Source organism: Haliotis rubra, unplaced genomic scaffold (assembly GCF_003918875.1).
Source record: "Haliotis rubra isolate DU_JTF1 unplaced genomic scaffold, ASM391887v1 Scf2179, whole genome shotgun sequence".
Taxonomy (NCBI): Eukaryota; Metazoa; Mollusca; class Gastropoda; order Lepetellida; family Haliotidae; genus Haliotis; species Haliotis rubra.
In genome coordinates this window covers 24,444-39,960 of record NW_025766202.1, presented here as the reverse complement: position 1 = coordinate 39,960, position 15,517 = coordinate 24,444, and the positions used below count along the sequence as shown (strand labels likewise).

At 38.1% G+C, this 15,517-nt stretch overlaps 1 protein-coding gene across 1 annotated transcript; it reads left to right on the top strand.

The window, feature by feature from the left end:
* The first annotated feature begins 12,785 nt into the window (after nt 1-12,785).
* LOC124277071 (uncharacterized protein K02A2.6-like) lies at nt 12,786-15,098 on the top strand. The gene has a single exon (XM_046712720.1). It carries the CDS (start codon nt 12,786-12,788, stop codon nt 15,096-15,098), a length of 2,313 nt encoding a protein of 770 aa, XP_046568676.1.
* The last annotated feature ends 419 nt before the right edge of the window (nt 15,099-15,517 follow it).

The following is a 15,517-nucleotide window of genomic DNA, read 5'->3' as shown; positions in this document are numbered from 1 at the left end:
ATATGTCAAATCAAGACAATATGTGAAAACTAACGCAATATGTAACAACTTAACGCAAAACGTAATAAATAACGCAGTATGCAACAAATTAACGCACAATGTTAAATCATGTCTTTAACGCAATATGTAAACACCTAACGCAAAATATAAAAACTATTTTTAACGCAATATGTAAAAGATTAACAATATATGTGAAATCTAGTATTTTTCTTGTTTATAAGTCTTGACGACTGAAATTATTTTTTTTATAAACTCTACTTTACTGCTTTTCAAAATAACTAAGACATTGCAATATTTCTGTCAAAAATAACATCATTTCTAATTTAATTGAAATCTGATCTATAGGGTCATTAAACATCAAAGTAAAGCCGATAATTATATAATATACGTGGATAGAGATACTTGATATCATTATCTATATTCGACATTATCCATGGAATAATTTTATTCTTCATAGTAGTTGTCCTTTTTATATCCCACAACGCGCATGTAGCGCAGCGTTGAGGACATCTAATTACCCTCCGTCCGTCAGTCTCTCCGTCCAAACAATTGGTTTGCGCGATATGTCAAGAAGTGGTTTATCATTTTTTAATGATATTTGGTACGGTAACCAAAAGGTTCAACTTGGAATTCTGCAGATATCAGGTTTGTTTTAAAAAAAATTTACAAAATTCTTTTCATTGTTTTTGTTGAGAGACCAGTTTGTTCAGTTGTGTTCTGTTTAGTGGTAAATTGATAGCAAATTATTTTTCCTTTTTGGAATGAATGTATTAGTTACTTTTCTTGGTAGGCAGACAAATAGAATATTTTTAATTTTCATCTCACCTCAAAATACACAAATTAAATGCAACAAATCCTGATAAAATGTTTGAGCCATCCCATAGAGATTACGCAAGACTTCGTAATTTGTTGCAAAAACACTCTGAATGAATTTTAGAGAAAATATCCTACTTATAATGATGTATGTACATATATTATATTATTCCGAAATGTGATAATATATACTGTAAAGGTATAGATGTGTCGCTGGATACAAATAGCGTTGATTTTGGTATAATGGACATGCAAGATGCATCGCAGGGATTTAGGTATTTCCATTTTAATCATATCTGATTTCCTTCAATCAAGTCACAGCTAATATTGCTGCCAGTGAAATCGAACAATACCAGATACATTTGGGATTAGTTCCCGACGTTGAGCTCTCAAATTTAATGAAATAACGTTATTGTATTTGAAGCAATTTAAGTAATATGGAATATTGATGTAAATGGGTAGCAGGACTGACTGTTCATGGTTTCAGATAACTTAATCCATAAAAATGCCAATGCCAAGATTAATGACACCTTCAGAGAATTGCAAAATTACACAAACTACGCCTAACAAATTATAATCGCAATTCACAAATTAATTACATAGATTGCCATTCGCTATGTATTCTGTGACATCCATGTGATGAATTGACGTAGTATCCAAATCATTACAAATGGAATCAGTTATTCTACTGTTGATCTAAATGGAGGTATCTCAGTATAATTAACGTCTGGAAAAGCTGAACATTGATGAAAGGGTGTCTAACCTTATTAACTCACTCACTGACTCTCTCTCACAATTTTGCACATGACATATGGACCTGAGAGAGAGAGAGAGAGAGAGAGAGAGAGGGAGGGAGGGAGAGAGAGAGAGAGAGAGAGAGAGAGAGAGAGAGAGAGAGAGGGGAAGGAGAGAGAGAGAGAGAGAGAGAGAGAGAGAGAGAGAGAGAGAGAGAGAGAGAGAGAGAGAGAGAGAGAGAGAGAGAGAGAGAGAGAGAGAGTTAATAAGGTTAAACACCCTTTCAGCAATTTTGCAGCATTTCAAGACGTTAATTACACTGAAATATCTCCATTTAGATAAGTAGTAGAATAAGTGGTTCCATTTGCAATAATGCTTGATGCTACGTCAATTCATCTATGTGATTAAATGAGGAATTACGTTTATAATTTCTTAGGCGTAGTTTTTTGTGATTTTGCAGATATGATATTTAATATATGAAGTGATTACTACTGTTTGTAGGAAGGTAGGAAGGTAGGAACTCAGTAGCGGAGGTAATAAACATGAAAGTAGGTCGTTAGAGCTTGATGGGGCAAGATGGTGACTCATTGCTCAGGTAAGGGTAAAAGTGCTGGGCTAGCAAGAAAGAGCAACATGTCCGGGGACCTTAGTGCCAGTTCTTGGTATTCTACGAGTCATAAATGGTTAGGAGAGAGAGATTCTGGGATTCCTGAAATTCACCTCGCAGTCTTACAAATAAGGTATTGGGGGTAAAGACATAGAAGGGGGAGACTAGTCTGCAGCGAGATGGAAAGGTTACCGTCCAATAGATAAACAAGAGTATTGATGCCTGTGACGTAGGAACCCAGTTTTAAGCTGAAGCAAAAGCTCACAAAAAAGGAAGTGGTGCGCGACTCGAGACCTCAAGCGGAGTGTCTGGAGTGCTCCTAGGATCCCCAAGCCTGGGGTCTAGGGCGCATCAGCACTCATCTGATTGTCACTAACTTTCGTACTAAGAAACAAACTCAAGGCACCAGCATTTCGACTGAGACTGAAGCTTTGCGGCTAAAGTCTCCTAATTATGTAACAAATAGAGTGGGTTGGGCCAGCAACGCAGTGCTAATAAAACTGTGGAACGAAGATCATCGTCTTGTGGCTGATGGAGGAACTACGGTAAAGGTCCAAAGCCCCTCGGGTACTCACACGGTACCTCTCGCACATCCCTTATCGTCAGGACCGAAGTACGAGGGTATACCGTGGTTCCGGTAAAGGAACGCCATCCCAGGTGTGGGATAACTGACAGGTAACACATCTACCTGTCAGGTAAAGGGCGTCGTACAAAGAACCCTTTGGACACAGCTACCCATTTACATCAATGCTCCATATTACTTAATTTGCATCAAATACAATAACGATATTTCACTAAATTTGAGAGCTCAACGTCGGGAACTAATCCCAAATGTATCTGGTATTGCTCGATTTCATTGGCAGCAATATTAGCTGTGACTTGATTGAAGGAAATCAGATATGATTAAAATGGAAATACCCGAAACCCTGCGATGCATCTTGCATGTCCATTATACCTAAAACTGCAAGATGGATTAACGACACACACTGTATGAAATAAAGCCCGCCCGACCGCCGGTATAGATATCTGACGAACGGTCTAAATGTACAGCTAGCCAGCCCGATGGTCTGGTAATTTTTTTTAGATGTTCCATGTGAATTCACCATATTTGGTCTGGTTAAATCCATTTTGGGCTGGTAACATTTTGATGTTACCAGCCCTGATGTCTGGCTGGATTTGTGGCTTATTTCATACACTGCGACACATCTATACTTTCACATTAATTTTCACATTTTGGAGTAATATAATATATGTAAATAGTAAATACATCATAATAAATATGATATTTTCTCTCAAAGTGTTTCTGAAACAAATTGCAAAGTTTCTCGTAATTCCTGTGGGGTGGCTCAAACATTTTATCCGGATTTGTTGCATTTCATTTGCGTATTTTGAGGTGGATTGAGAAAACCCACTATTAGTCTGTCTACCAAGTAAATTTACTAATACATTCATTCCAAAGAGGAAAAATAATTTGCTATTTATTCACCACTTAATAGGGCAAATCTGAACAAACTGGTCTCTCAAGAAAAACTGGTGTCTCAAGAGGTAAAACCTCCTTGAATAGGACATAACGAATACAACACATATGACCATGTATGTAAAAATACTATGATGAATAAAATGATTTCCGTGGATAATTTCGAATATAGATGATGATATCAAGTATCTCTATACATGTATATTATATAATTATCGGATTTACTTTGATGTGTAATGACCGTATAGATCAGATTTCAATTACATTAGAAATGAAGTTAATTTTGACAGAAATATTGTAATATCTTAGTCATTTTGAAAAGCAATAAAGTAAAATTTCTGAAAAAATGAATTTAAGTCGCCAAGACTCATAAACAAGAAAAAAAGCTGTATTTTACATATTCTGTTACAAATTGCGTTAAAAAATGGTTTTACAATTTGCGTTATATGTTTACATATTGCGTTAAAGACATTTTTTACATTTTGCGTAAATGTTTTACGTTTTGCGTTAAAGAACCAATAAACTTTGTTTTTTGTTACTCTTGTAACCATTACTTATGAAAGATTTGTGGTTAGTCTTATGCGGAACACCAAATTTATTCTTTAAAAACTTGTACCGAGCGATTAAAAGTGGCCAAAAAGTCGCCTGCTTCCCTCTCGCCCGCCAACGAAACCACAGACAGGTTACGTAACTCTGTCGCCAGAGCACTGCAGTGACGTCATATGAGGAACGATTTTCAGTTAGTTGAATAGAAAGTGTGTTGCACGCTCATCATTTTGATGATTTCTCGACATGAACGACGACATGCCGAATCGTTGCTTTGTCGTCAATTGCTCCTAGGGGTCGGGCGATGGTGTCACCATGCACAGATTTCCACAGGACCCGCAGTTCGTGCTAAATGGGTTATGTTTGTGAGTGCGAAGCGAGCGTTGTGGAAGCCTGAAACGATATCTAACTTGTGTTCAGATCGCTTCACGGAAGTTAAAGAATCAAAACTACTTACTAGTTGTAGTAGAATATGTATATGATTGATGACCATAAAGATTTTCCATGACACAACTTGTAACATAACGATTTCTTCCTCGGAAGTGAGGTTGTGGTCAAAGTAACAATAATATTGTAAGCAGTATTATATTGACACCCACCTCGCTGCCAGGAGAGAAATTGTTATGTTATATTGGCCATCAATAAAATAAATATTTTACTACCAGTAGAAAGTAGTATTAATTTTGTAACTCGGTGAAAACAAACCTAAATAGCATTTATCCTCAGACTGGCGGATGTTACCGACAGGGCGCCGCCATTTTTGAAAATCGTAAAGTCTGTTAGAATTAATGAGATTATAGTTTGTTTTCATCAAGTTAGAAAATCAAAACTACTTTCTACTCGAAGTTAATTATGTATTGGAATCATAACCAAACGGATTTTGCATGACACAACTTATAACATAACGATTTCCTCCACGGAAGCGAGGTGGGGGTCGAAGTCACAATACTGCGCGATAAATTTCTTGCTACATTCCCATGGTTAATGTCCTCTCACCAGTATGTAGATACTAGTCAATGTGCGTCTTTATATTTGGTCTTATAATCCTAATTAGTTTATTATCATACTTGTATGCATTTTGAAACTAACTAAAAAGCAGACGATCTGCTGATACTTATAGTGAATTTATGACAGGACTGTAATATCTAGACATTTTATAGTTTGCCAATGTGAATCATAATTCGCACACACACCCTAGTGTATGTTGTCTGTCTCATTACTCTTCACGGCGAAAACAATGATTCTGTTGAATGCTACGACAAATGAATAAAAACAAAATGCAAATATTAAAATTAAAACAGATTAAAGTTATTGGAACAATATCAGGCCATTACCTTGTTTGAGGAATGTATCCATCAATATCCACAAAACTGTTCCAAATGATGTGTCTTTTAACAGTTTAATATACGAAAAATCTTTTCAGGTATTGGTGTATAGTCTCATTGGTCACCCACGATAGCACACCTGGCAACTAATTGCATAATGTCCGCCTTTCTTTAAAAACAGTAATTTAGTTAGCCAATAATGGGCAATCAATCAATGTATTGCCGGTTAATCCTTTGAAAGAAGGACGTTGTTTTTACGCAGACACCGACACAACAGAGTGTATTCAGTATAGATTAGTAAATCTACATACATAAACACTACCTTTTGACAATTCCGCTGTGTAAGATAAAAGTAATTAATCAATCAGCGTGTTATCGGTTAATCCTTTGATCGATGTTTATAATGTTGAATATTTACTCCAGACACAAGAAATGCGAAATGGGAACCTTTGTCGGGTAATCTAAGTGTGTTACCACTAATTATACCTGTTATAAATTCATTAACTGACCATCAAGTGAATGATGACAAGTAACATGTGTAGGTTTATACCACCTAACACGGGTTACAACAAGGGAGTATTAATTGCTGTATTGCATGTGAAAACGTATGGGCCGACACTGTTTTGAGAATACAAACAGATTTTTACATGACATGATTAAATATCGAGGTAAAAAACACAGAAATGGGATCAATTTGGATCAGTCATTATACAAATAGGGCCTAACGACACCAATCGATTTTGACAGAATCGTCTATGAAAACAAGTTGTAACTCGGAAACTAGGCAAAGCAGGAGACAAAATTAAATGACAGTAGATTGTGAGAACATATAGCTTTCATTTTCCACAACAATTGTCACGATTTCAGGTTTATACAAACCTGTAAACAAGATAATGTACCCCCTAAAATGTAGATGAATTCTGCATCGGCCCTCAAAGCTATTCCCCCATATGACGTCACAGAGACGCGCCGCTCTGATTGGTTGAAATTTCGTTCGCGGTTGAGAATTGTGCACTGTTGTCAAAAAGGTCGATATAAGTCAATTAAAGGTCGAAATGAGTAGTTTTAATGACGGGGTTTCATTTATAACGATGCCAGTTAGTGATTTATGTATTTGTACCCCCTAGGGTATATGTGATCTTTAAGCTTTTACATATTGCGTTAGTTTTTACGTATTGTCTTGATTTTACATATTGGGTGTGTGTGCAACGTGATCCCACTGAGTGAACACTGTGTAAAATTATTCATTTTGATAGGGAATGTCCTAAACAGGTTTTCATGTATTATTTCAACACGACAGTCAAGTGTGATTAGGTGTTTCGCTTGGCTCCTTCGTTGACAGATTTTTATGATTAACCTTTAATTATTATGAAACTATAACTACATCAGTCACGATATGGATGAAATGTTGCCGATGTGACTTTAAATTTTAGCTCACTCACTCGCCGACTTTCACTTGGCGGGATAAAAGATGTTCCAGCACACGATCTGAAAGGCATGAGCCGGAAGGGTATTCATACAGGGTAGAGCTGGGCAGATTCTGTAACTTAGCCTACTTGTGTATGCGCGTTGTTACTTTATCTCGCAAATTATACAGGTGTTGAGGAAAACTGATCAAATAGCTTATCAGTTACGAACAATATGCCACTCGTCGGAAAGTATGGAGCATGAGAGATGTACTTTATTTCCTCCATAGCATATGAATATAAATACAGGGTTTACAGGTACATTACTACTAGTAAATCAATATGGTATTATATGGATATACACATATGGTATTATGTGTATGGTATTTACACATGTCAGAAATTATACACATTCATAGAAATATCGTTTCCACAACTTAATAGTTCTGCATATTAGGCTTATGCACATTGCCCATGTTTCATAGTCGAGGTCCTTCGTGCACTGAGTAGGGCGACCCCCAAGTAGAAAACAGAGTAATATATCGTCATCATTATTCCAAAGGTTACTAAACGTTTCTACATCAAGAATGTCGATTAAATCTTCAATTAGTCTGTCTCTTTCATACTGCGTTTCATTACAATAAAGAAATACATGTTTAACGATGTCATAGGCAAACGTACCACAAAGACATTCATGAGATTGAATAACGTAAGTACCGATGTGTAATAGTACTGCAATATCAAAGAAGCATAGATGTTTTTCTAAGGCAAGACACCACAACCTGCTCGGACAGTTTTCATAAGTAAGGTTATACCGTGCTAAAGCTGCTCTTGTAGAAAGTTCTGTTTTAACCTGATGTGCCCATAGTTGTTTACTTGGAAATACACGAGTTTCCAGGTACATATTTAAGTCATATATTCTATATTTTCTAACCAAAGCCAACGTATGAAAGATGAGTGAGGTCTTACACTTTAGACATAATGAAGGAGCGTCATCGCCAATGAACTGTGTAAATCTATAACAAAACATTTTCTTAAAAACAAAACGGATATCAGCACGTATTAATCTCCTGAGGAATATGAGGGTTTGCTGCTCTATGTATGGCTGCATAGAAATGAGTCCCAAACAGCTTCTGGCAATAACTGAACTGGATCGTTTATATAGACCTTGAACCTTTTTGCAGAACTATTTTTGTACTAATTCCAGCATATCATATTCTTTGGGAGATAACTCACACCAGACATTACAACCATACAAAGCATCTGGTAGAATTACATTATGCCAAATGCGTACAGCATGTAAGGGATTAAGACCACCAAAGTACCAGCCATGATTATGATTAACTGATAAAATAGTTTATCAGTTACGAACAATCCCAGCAGGCACATCAACGTTGTTTCAACGTTGAGAATAGGTTGATCCTCAACGTTGAAAATAGATTGAAAATAGATTGTATATGAAAGTTTTTTTGACGTAGATATCAGACGTGGAATCAACGTTGAAGTTTGACCGATTATCAACGTTGAGAATCGGTTGATCCTCAACGTTGAAAATAGATTGAAAATATCCAAGATATTTTTTATGGATTAAACTTCTTTTTAAATTTCTCTCACAACGTTTCGAGACCATTCCAGGTCCCTTCATCAGGTGAACTGTCAGTTAGGACTATGACGTCGTCACTATGACGTCATTACTGAGTTATGACGTCACAATGCAAGTGACATCACAGTACACTAGGGAGAGTACTGTATAAGTGAGTTAGTTACATAATGATGAAATTCATGCTAAATAATAGAGTTGAAAGTTGAATTGTCAATACACAACAACTGCTAATTACACAAAGGTTACTTGATAGCAGGCTTTCCAAAAAGAATAGTAGACTCGTTTTTTCTTGTATCTAAAGTTCATCAAAAGTTCATCAAAAGTTAATCAAGAGGTCCCACGCACTTGGCAGGTATACACCTTGATCACGATTAATTGCTGGTTTATGTCTCCTTATCTCGACAGCTTCCTGTAGTTTTCTCCGACGCCAGTCATTGTTATTTCTCGAAATCACCCTAATATCATTCCACATGATTACATGACTTGGGTTATTTGCCTTGTGCTCCGATATAGCTGACTTATCATTTTGTTTGCATACTGATGACTTGTGTTCAGCAACCCGGGTGTTAATGGGCCTGAGAGTCTCGCCAATATATTGATCGCCACAGCTGCATGGTATTTGGTATACACATCCTCTAGGGTTGGGGCTTCCATTGCATCATCAGTATGCAAACAAAATGATAAGTCAGCTATATCGGAGCACAAGGCAAATAACCCAAGTCATGTAATCATGTGGAATGATATTAGGGTGATTTCGAGAAATAACAATGACTGGCGTCGGAGAAAACTACAGGAAGCTGTCGAGATAAGGAGACATAAACCAGCAATTAATCGTGATCAAGGTGTATACCTGCCAAGTGCGTGGGACCTTTGATTAACTTTGATGAACTTTTGATGAACTTTTTACAAGATGAACTTTAGATACAAGAAAAACGAGTCTACTATTCTTTTGGAAAGCCTGCTATCAACTCTATTATTTAGCATAACCATCATTATGTAACTAGCAGTTGTACAGTGTATTGACAATTCAACTTTCAACGTCATATTAATTTAGCATGAATTCATAGTCCTAACTCATTATGTAACTAACTCAAACGTTATAAAGTAGTTTAATCCATAAAAATAGTTGTATCAATGTGATGTGCCACTGAAAGACAGATTGAAAATAGTTGTATATGAAAGTTTTTGACGTAGATATCCGACGTGGAATCATAGTGTTGAAGTCTGACAGTTCAACGTTGATGAAGGGTTGTTCCGTGGGTGGTCTCGGAGGTATTACGCTTTCCTGTAGAGAATTTCATCTTTAAACTAAAAGAAGTTTAAACTCCATAGCTAAAATATCTTGGAGCTACCTCAATAAACAACTTCAAACAGAAAATTGCAGTAAAAATATTTACCTGATAAAATACTTGGTTAAAATTCCACATTCAATATAATGTTCATTTAAGTTTTATGTCAGTTGGACGTATAATTCCAGTAAGAAGAAAAGAGTATTCCAAATTAAGAAAAACTATTTACTGTTGTATTGTTACCTTGAAAAGGTGAAAATTGTCCCGAGAAGACATTTTGTCTGAATTTCAGCTCTTAGACAGACACCTGAATAAACACAATGCAATTACTTTCACCATGAAAGGGATCCAAGATGACCAGGAACTATACCTGAAGACAGCACATAAAACAAGTCACTTTTCATGAAATCTTTATGAACACACACGCACACAGAAAACGTGGTTTAATGCATAATGTAAAACATCACACATGACATAGTCTGTAGGTGATCTCTGTTGTGCTAATAACACAATATCATCTGCATATAGCATCAAAGTGACATTTACGCCACCAATTTCAATACCACAGTTCAGATTTTTCAACACAATTACAACTCCAAAAACACAGTTTTCAGCTCCTCTTCTTTCTGCCACTCACTGCCTGGCGGTCAGGTGGATACTTCAGAAACGTTCCTAACTCTTTCTTGAAATTTACTTCGGATGCATTCCCATCTCATTCCCTTGAGATAGGACACATTCTGAAATTTTATATTTAAATACATGAATAAGTTATATGGAAGATATATTGTCTTAAATGATTCAAGTATTTGTTTAATCAATCATTTGAAAGGTTCATTTCACTGCTGTAACTTGGCATGTGAACATATGAACAGCATCAATACAAAATATGACGAAAAGTGTAAACAATGTATATTTTCAACCGAAGGAATGGAAGTTTTCTTAAACATTTTCAAAGAAAATCCTCAATTGCAAGTTGATTATTTAATTAGACTATGAATTACCGGTAGGATGAATTAGACGATGCTTTACTGTCATATATTATTTGCTATGGTCATGATGAAAATGCTGCACTTGGTAATTAACTTACCAGAGATGATTGAATACAACCTTGTATTCTTAAAAGAAAACTTGCCGTTTTGCCCATCAACATTCATTCTTGACATCAAATTGTCTGACATTGTCCTGCAAAACAATGGAATACATTGCCAGAAATAATCGGTATTGTCAGAATAACATCTCTTACAACTCCAATCTACACTCAAAAAGACTTAAATGTACTCGTAATAAACATTTCACGTTTCAGTGCATTGTCGTGTCGGTATTGTCATGCTCATGAGTGTGTGTTTTGTAAGACGAGATGACCGGATGTAATAAATGGAACGTGTGGTGGAAGAAAACCGAAACTGTTGTGTGGTAAATAAGATTGCAGACTTAACTGAATTATAATACTGCAAAATAACATTGGCGACGAGGATCATAAACTCACAAGGAAGCCGTAAAAGGGTAAATTGCAACTTTGTTCAGTGACAAAATGGCAGAATTTAGCGATGTTCGCGCGATGCCGTCATTCGACCTCTCTGGTGATGCGAGCGCAGTGAGTATCCGTTGGAAAGCTTGGATAGAGGAGTTTGAGGCATACGCTGACAGCAAAGCATTATTTGTTGAGGAAGGAAAAGCAGATAATCAGGCACAAAGGCGTGCACTACTGTTGTATATAGCCGGAGCTGGACTTAGAGGTGTTTTTAAGACGTTGCAAGATCGGGGGTCGTCTCAAGAATATTTCAAGGCAAAAAAAGGCTTTGAATGACCATCTAACTGTCAAACCTAATGTAACGTACCAACGCCATATTTTCAGGAAAATGAAGCAGAGTGATGAAACTGTGTCACAGTATGTAACAAGGTTACGTGAGGCATCTGAAGGCTGTGAATATACTGATGTTGAAAACCAGATTCGTGATCAGGTGGTTGAAAATTGTAAGTCGGACCATTTGAGACGCAAGTTTCTGGAAAAAGGAGATGAACTTTCATTGAAATCAATGTTGAAAATGGCTGCAACATTTGAAGCTGTCGAGGAACAGATGAAAGATATGAACTTAAAAGGGGGGACAGTCAGATAGGGTCCAAAGAATACGAGAACAGAAAACATTCAACAGGAATAGTAATCAGACAGGGAAAGTTGACAACTCCTGCTTCCGCTGTGGACAAGTTGGTCACTACGGCAGAGATTCTACATGTCCCGCAAGAGGTCAACAATGTCAAAGGTGTAAAGGGTTTGACCATTTTGCTTCTAAATGCTATTCAGACTTATCTAGAAAGTCATCTAGATCAAAAGAAAAGAGAGATAGAAGTGGTTACAGAGGCAAGAAAACTAACAGGAAATCACATGGCCGTGGTGATGTGAAGCATTTAGAAACTGAGAAAACAGGCAGAGATAACAGTGATGATGAAGATAATGAAGGCCAAGGTTATGCTTTCCTTATGAGAAGCAATGTGCACAGCGTGAACAGAGGCAATGGTTATAGCAGTGAAGTCATTCCAGTGTCTGTGGGTGGTGTTGATATTGACATTACTGTTGACTCTGGCAGTGATAGTAACATTATTGATGCTAACTTGTGGAACTATTTGAAGTCTAAGAACATCAGGTGTGTGTCACAGAAGGGTGGTAAAAAAGTTGTTTCCATATGCAAGTAGGACACCATTGAAAACTCTAGGCACTTTCACAGCAGAAGTAGTAGCTGGGGATTACAGGACAGATGCCATGTTCACTGTGATTGATGGTAGGGCAGAACCGCTCCTCAGCAAAGAAACCGCTATGAAGATTGGTGTGCTGAAGATTGGACTTAATATCAATTCAGTGCATTCTTCATCAGTGATTCCTGAGTGCCTCAACAAGTACCCTGAAGTATTTCTTGGACTTTGGAAAATGAAAAAATAAGCAGATCAAGCTGAAAATTGATCCAGAAGTTAAGCCTATTGCCCAGCCAATGCGACGTGTTCCATTTGGACTGCACGGAAAACTTGAGTCCAAAGTTCAGGAACTTATTGCGAAGGATATTATTGAGGCGGTGGAAGAACCGACCCCATGGGTGAATCCTGTTGTCATTGTACCAAAGGCCTCAGGTGATATAAGGCTATGCTTGGATATGAGACGTGCCAATGAAGCTATCTTGAGAGAAAGGCACCCTATACCTACAGTAGATGAAGTGTTACAGGACATGAGTGAAAGTAGAGTCTTCTCAAAGTTAGACCTGAAGTGGGGTTTCCATCAACTGGAGTTACATCCTGAGTCGCGTAACATTACAACTTTTGTGACTCATTGTGGACTGTATAGGTATAAGCGGCTGCTGTTTGGGATAAATGCTGCACCTGAGATATATCAGCATGAAATCCAGAAAACCCTTCAAGGAATCCCAGGGGTTGCCAATATATCAGATGACATTGTTGTCCATGGTCCTTCCACAGATGAGCATGATAAACGACTTGAGCAAGTCGTTCAGAGACTTTCATCAGCAAATTTAACCTTAAACGTTGATAAGTGTGAGTTCAAGAAGTCAAGCATAACGTTTATGGGGCATCATTTGACAGATCAGGGGATTGATATCACCAAAGACAAAGTTGAAGCTGTTGTGAGTGCAAGACAGCCAGAAAATGCGAGTGAGGTCCGAAGTTTCTTGGGACTAGTAAACTTCTGCTCTCGTTTCATCCCTGATTACTCCACATTAGCAGAGCCGTTGAGACAACTAACAAGGAAAAACCAGCCGTTTGTGTTTGGAAAGGATCAAGTTGAATCATTTCAGTCACTCAAAGCTGCCCTTGCAAGTGGTAAAACCCTAGGCTACTATAGTCTAGCTGCAAAAACAAGAGTTATCGCGGACGCCAGTCCTGTTGGACTTGGGTCAGTCCTTGCTCAGCAACAGATGGATACATCATGGCGGATCATCTCATATGCAAGTCGTTCGCTCAGTGATGTGGAACGCAGGTACTCGCAAACTGAAAAAGAGGCTCTTGCCTTAGTTTGGGCGTGCGAGAAGTTTCACCCGTACATATATGGGATATCATTTGAGTTGGTCACAGACCACAAACCCCTAGAAGCAATATATTCACCAAAGTCCAAACCCTGTGCTCGAATAGAACGCTGGGTTTTGCGCCTCCAACAATACGACTTCAAGGTTGTGTATGCACCAGGAAGGAGCAATATAGCTGATCCGTTGTCCAGGTTGTCAAGAGAACAGTTTGTGAAACCTCAAGCTGTGTCAAGTAGTGCTGAAGAATATGTCAGATTTGTAGCAGTGAATGCAACTCCTCAGGCTGTAACAACTCGAGAAGTCGAGGGAGCTTCTGCAACGGATGATGAGTTGGAAATGGTGCGCCAGTGTATTGATTCTAGTGATTGGAATCATTGTGAATTGAAGCAATATGTGATTGTGAGTTCTGAATTGTGCAGAATAGGGAAGTTGGTGTTGAGAGGTAATCGAATAGTGATTCCCATGTGTTTGCGACCCAGAGTTTTGTCACTTGCACATGAAGGGCACCTTGGTGTTGTTGGTACAAAGCAGAACTTGAGATCCAAGGTGTGGTGGCCAAATATGGATAAGGATGCAGAAAGGCTCTGCAAAACATGTCACGGTTGTCAGCTGGTCAGCAAGCCGAGTCCTCCAGAACCTATTCAGACAACAGAACTGCCATCAAAACCTTGGGAAAACCTTGCAATGGATTTCCTTGGTCCATTACCATCTGGTGAATCGATTCTTGTGGTGATTGACTATTATAGTAGATACTATGAATACAAGGTGATGAAATCAACCACAGCACAGAAAACTGTAGATGTTCTCAAAGGTATGTTCTCACGACATGGATTGCCTGTGTCAATCTACTCAGACAATGGTCCTCAGTTCGTATCTGAGGTGATGGGAGACTATCTGACGGACAGTGGTATTGAACACCATCGAGTAACTCCTCGTTGGCCTCAAGCTAATGGTGAGGTGGAGAGACAAAATCAGTCTCTAGTGAAGAGATTGAAGATTGCTCATGCCACAAAGCAGAACTGGAAAGAGGCACTGCAGGTATATGTCACTCAGTACCGTGCAACACTCCACACAGTAACTGGGAAAAGCCCAGCTGAACTGTTGTTTGGAAGGAAGATGAGAACTAAGTTACCTGTTTTGATTCCTGAATCCATTGACTATGAGGTTCGTGACAGAGACGCCGAAAAGAAAGGTTCATCGAAATTGTACGCCAATGAAAAAACGCCATGCCGCAGAGTCCAAGATTGTTCCTGGAGACAAGGTGTTGCTTAAAAGGGAACACATGAGTCAGGTAGACATACCTTATTTCCCAACACCAGTTGAAGTTATTTCTAAGGCAGGAAGCATGGTGACTGTGCAAAGTGAGGATGGTGCTCAGTATAGGCGTAATACTTCGCATGTGAAGCCATATCAGTCACAGCTGAACAATCTGACAGAACCAACCGGTGCACGAGTTGATGACAATAAAGCTAGCCATTCAGAGACTGTGGATATTGATCAGTGTCTTAGGAGGTCTGACAGACAGAAGTCTGTTCCAAAGAAGTTTGATGACTTTGTTATGCTTGACTGATTGGGGATCTGATTGCTTAACCATCGTTAAGTTGATAGTTTTACTGTTTCAGCATAGACTGAGAGTTCAGTTTCATGGACATAAGTATTCATGTTATTTTGATTTGGTTCAGTAGTTTGCA

What these genes read in the sequence shown, in the direction of transcription:
- LOC124277071 (XM_046712720.1), top strand. Translation starts at nt 12,786, where the DNA reads ATGCGACGTGTTCCATTTGGACTGCACGGAAAACTTGAGTCCAAAGTT.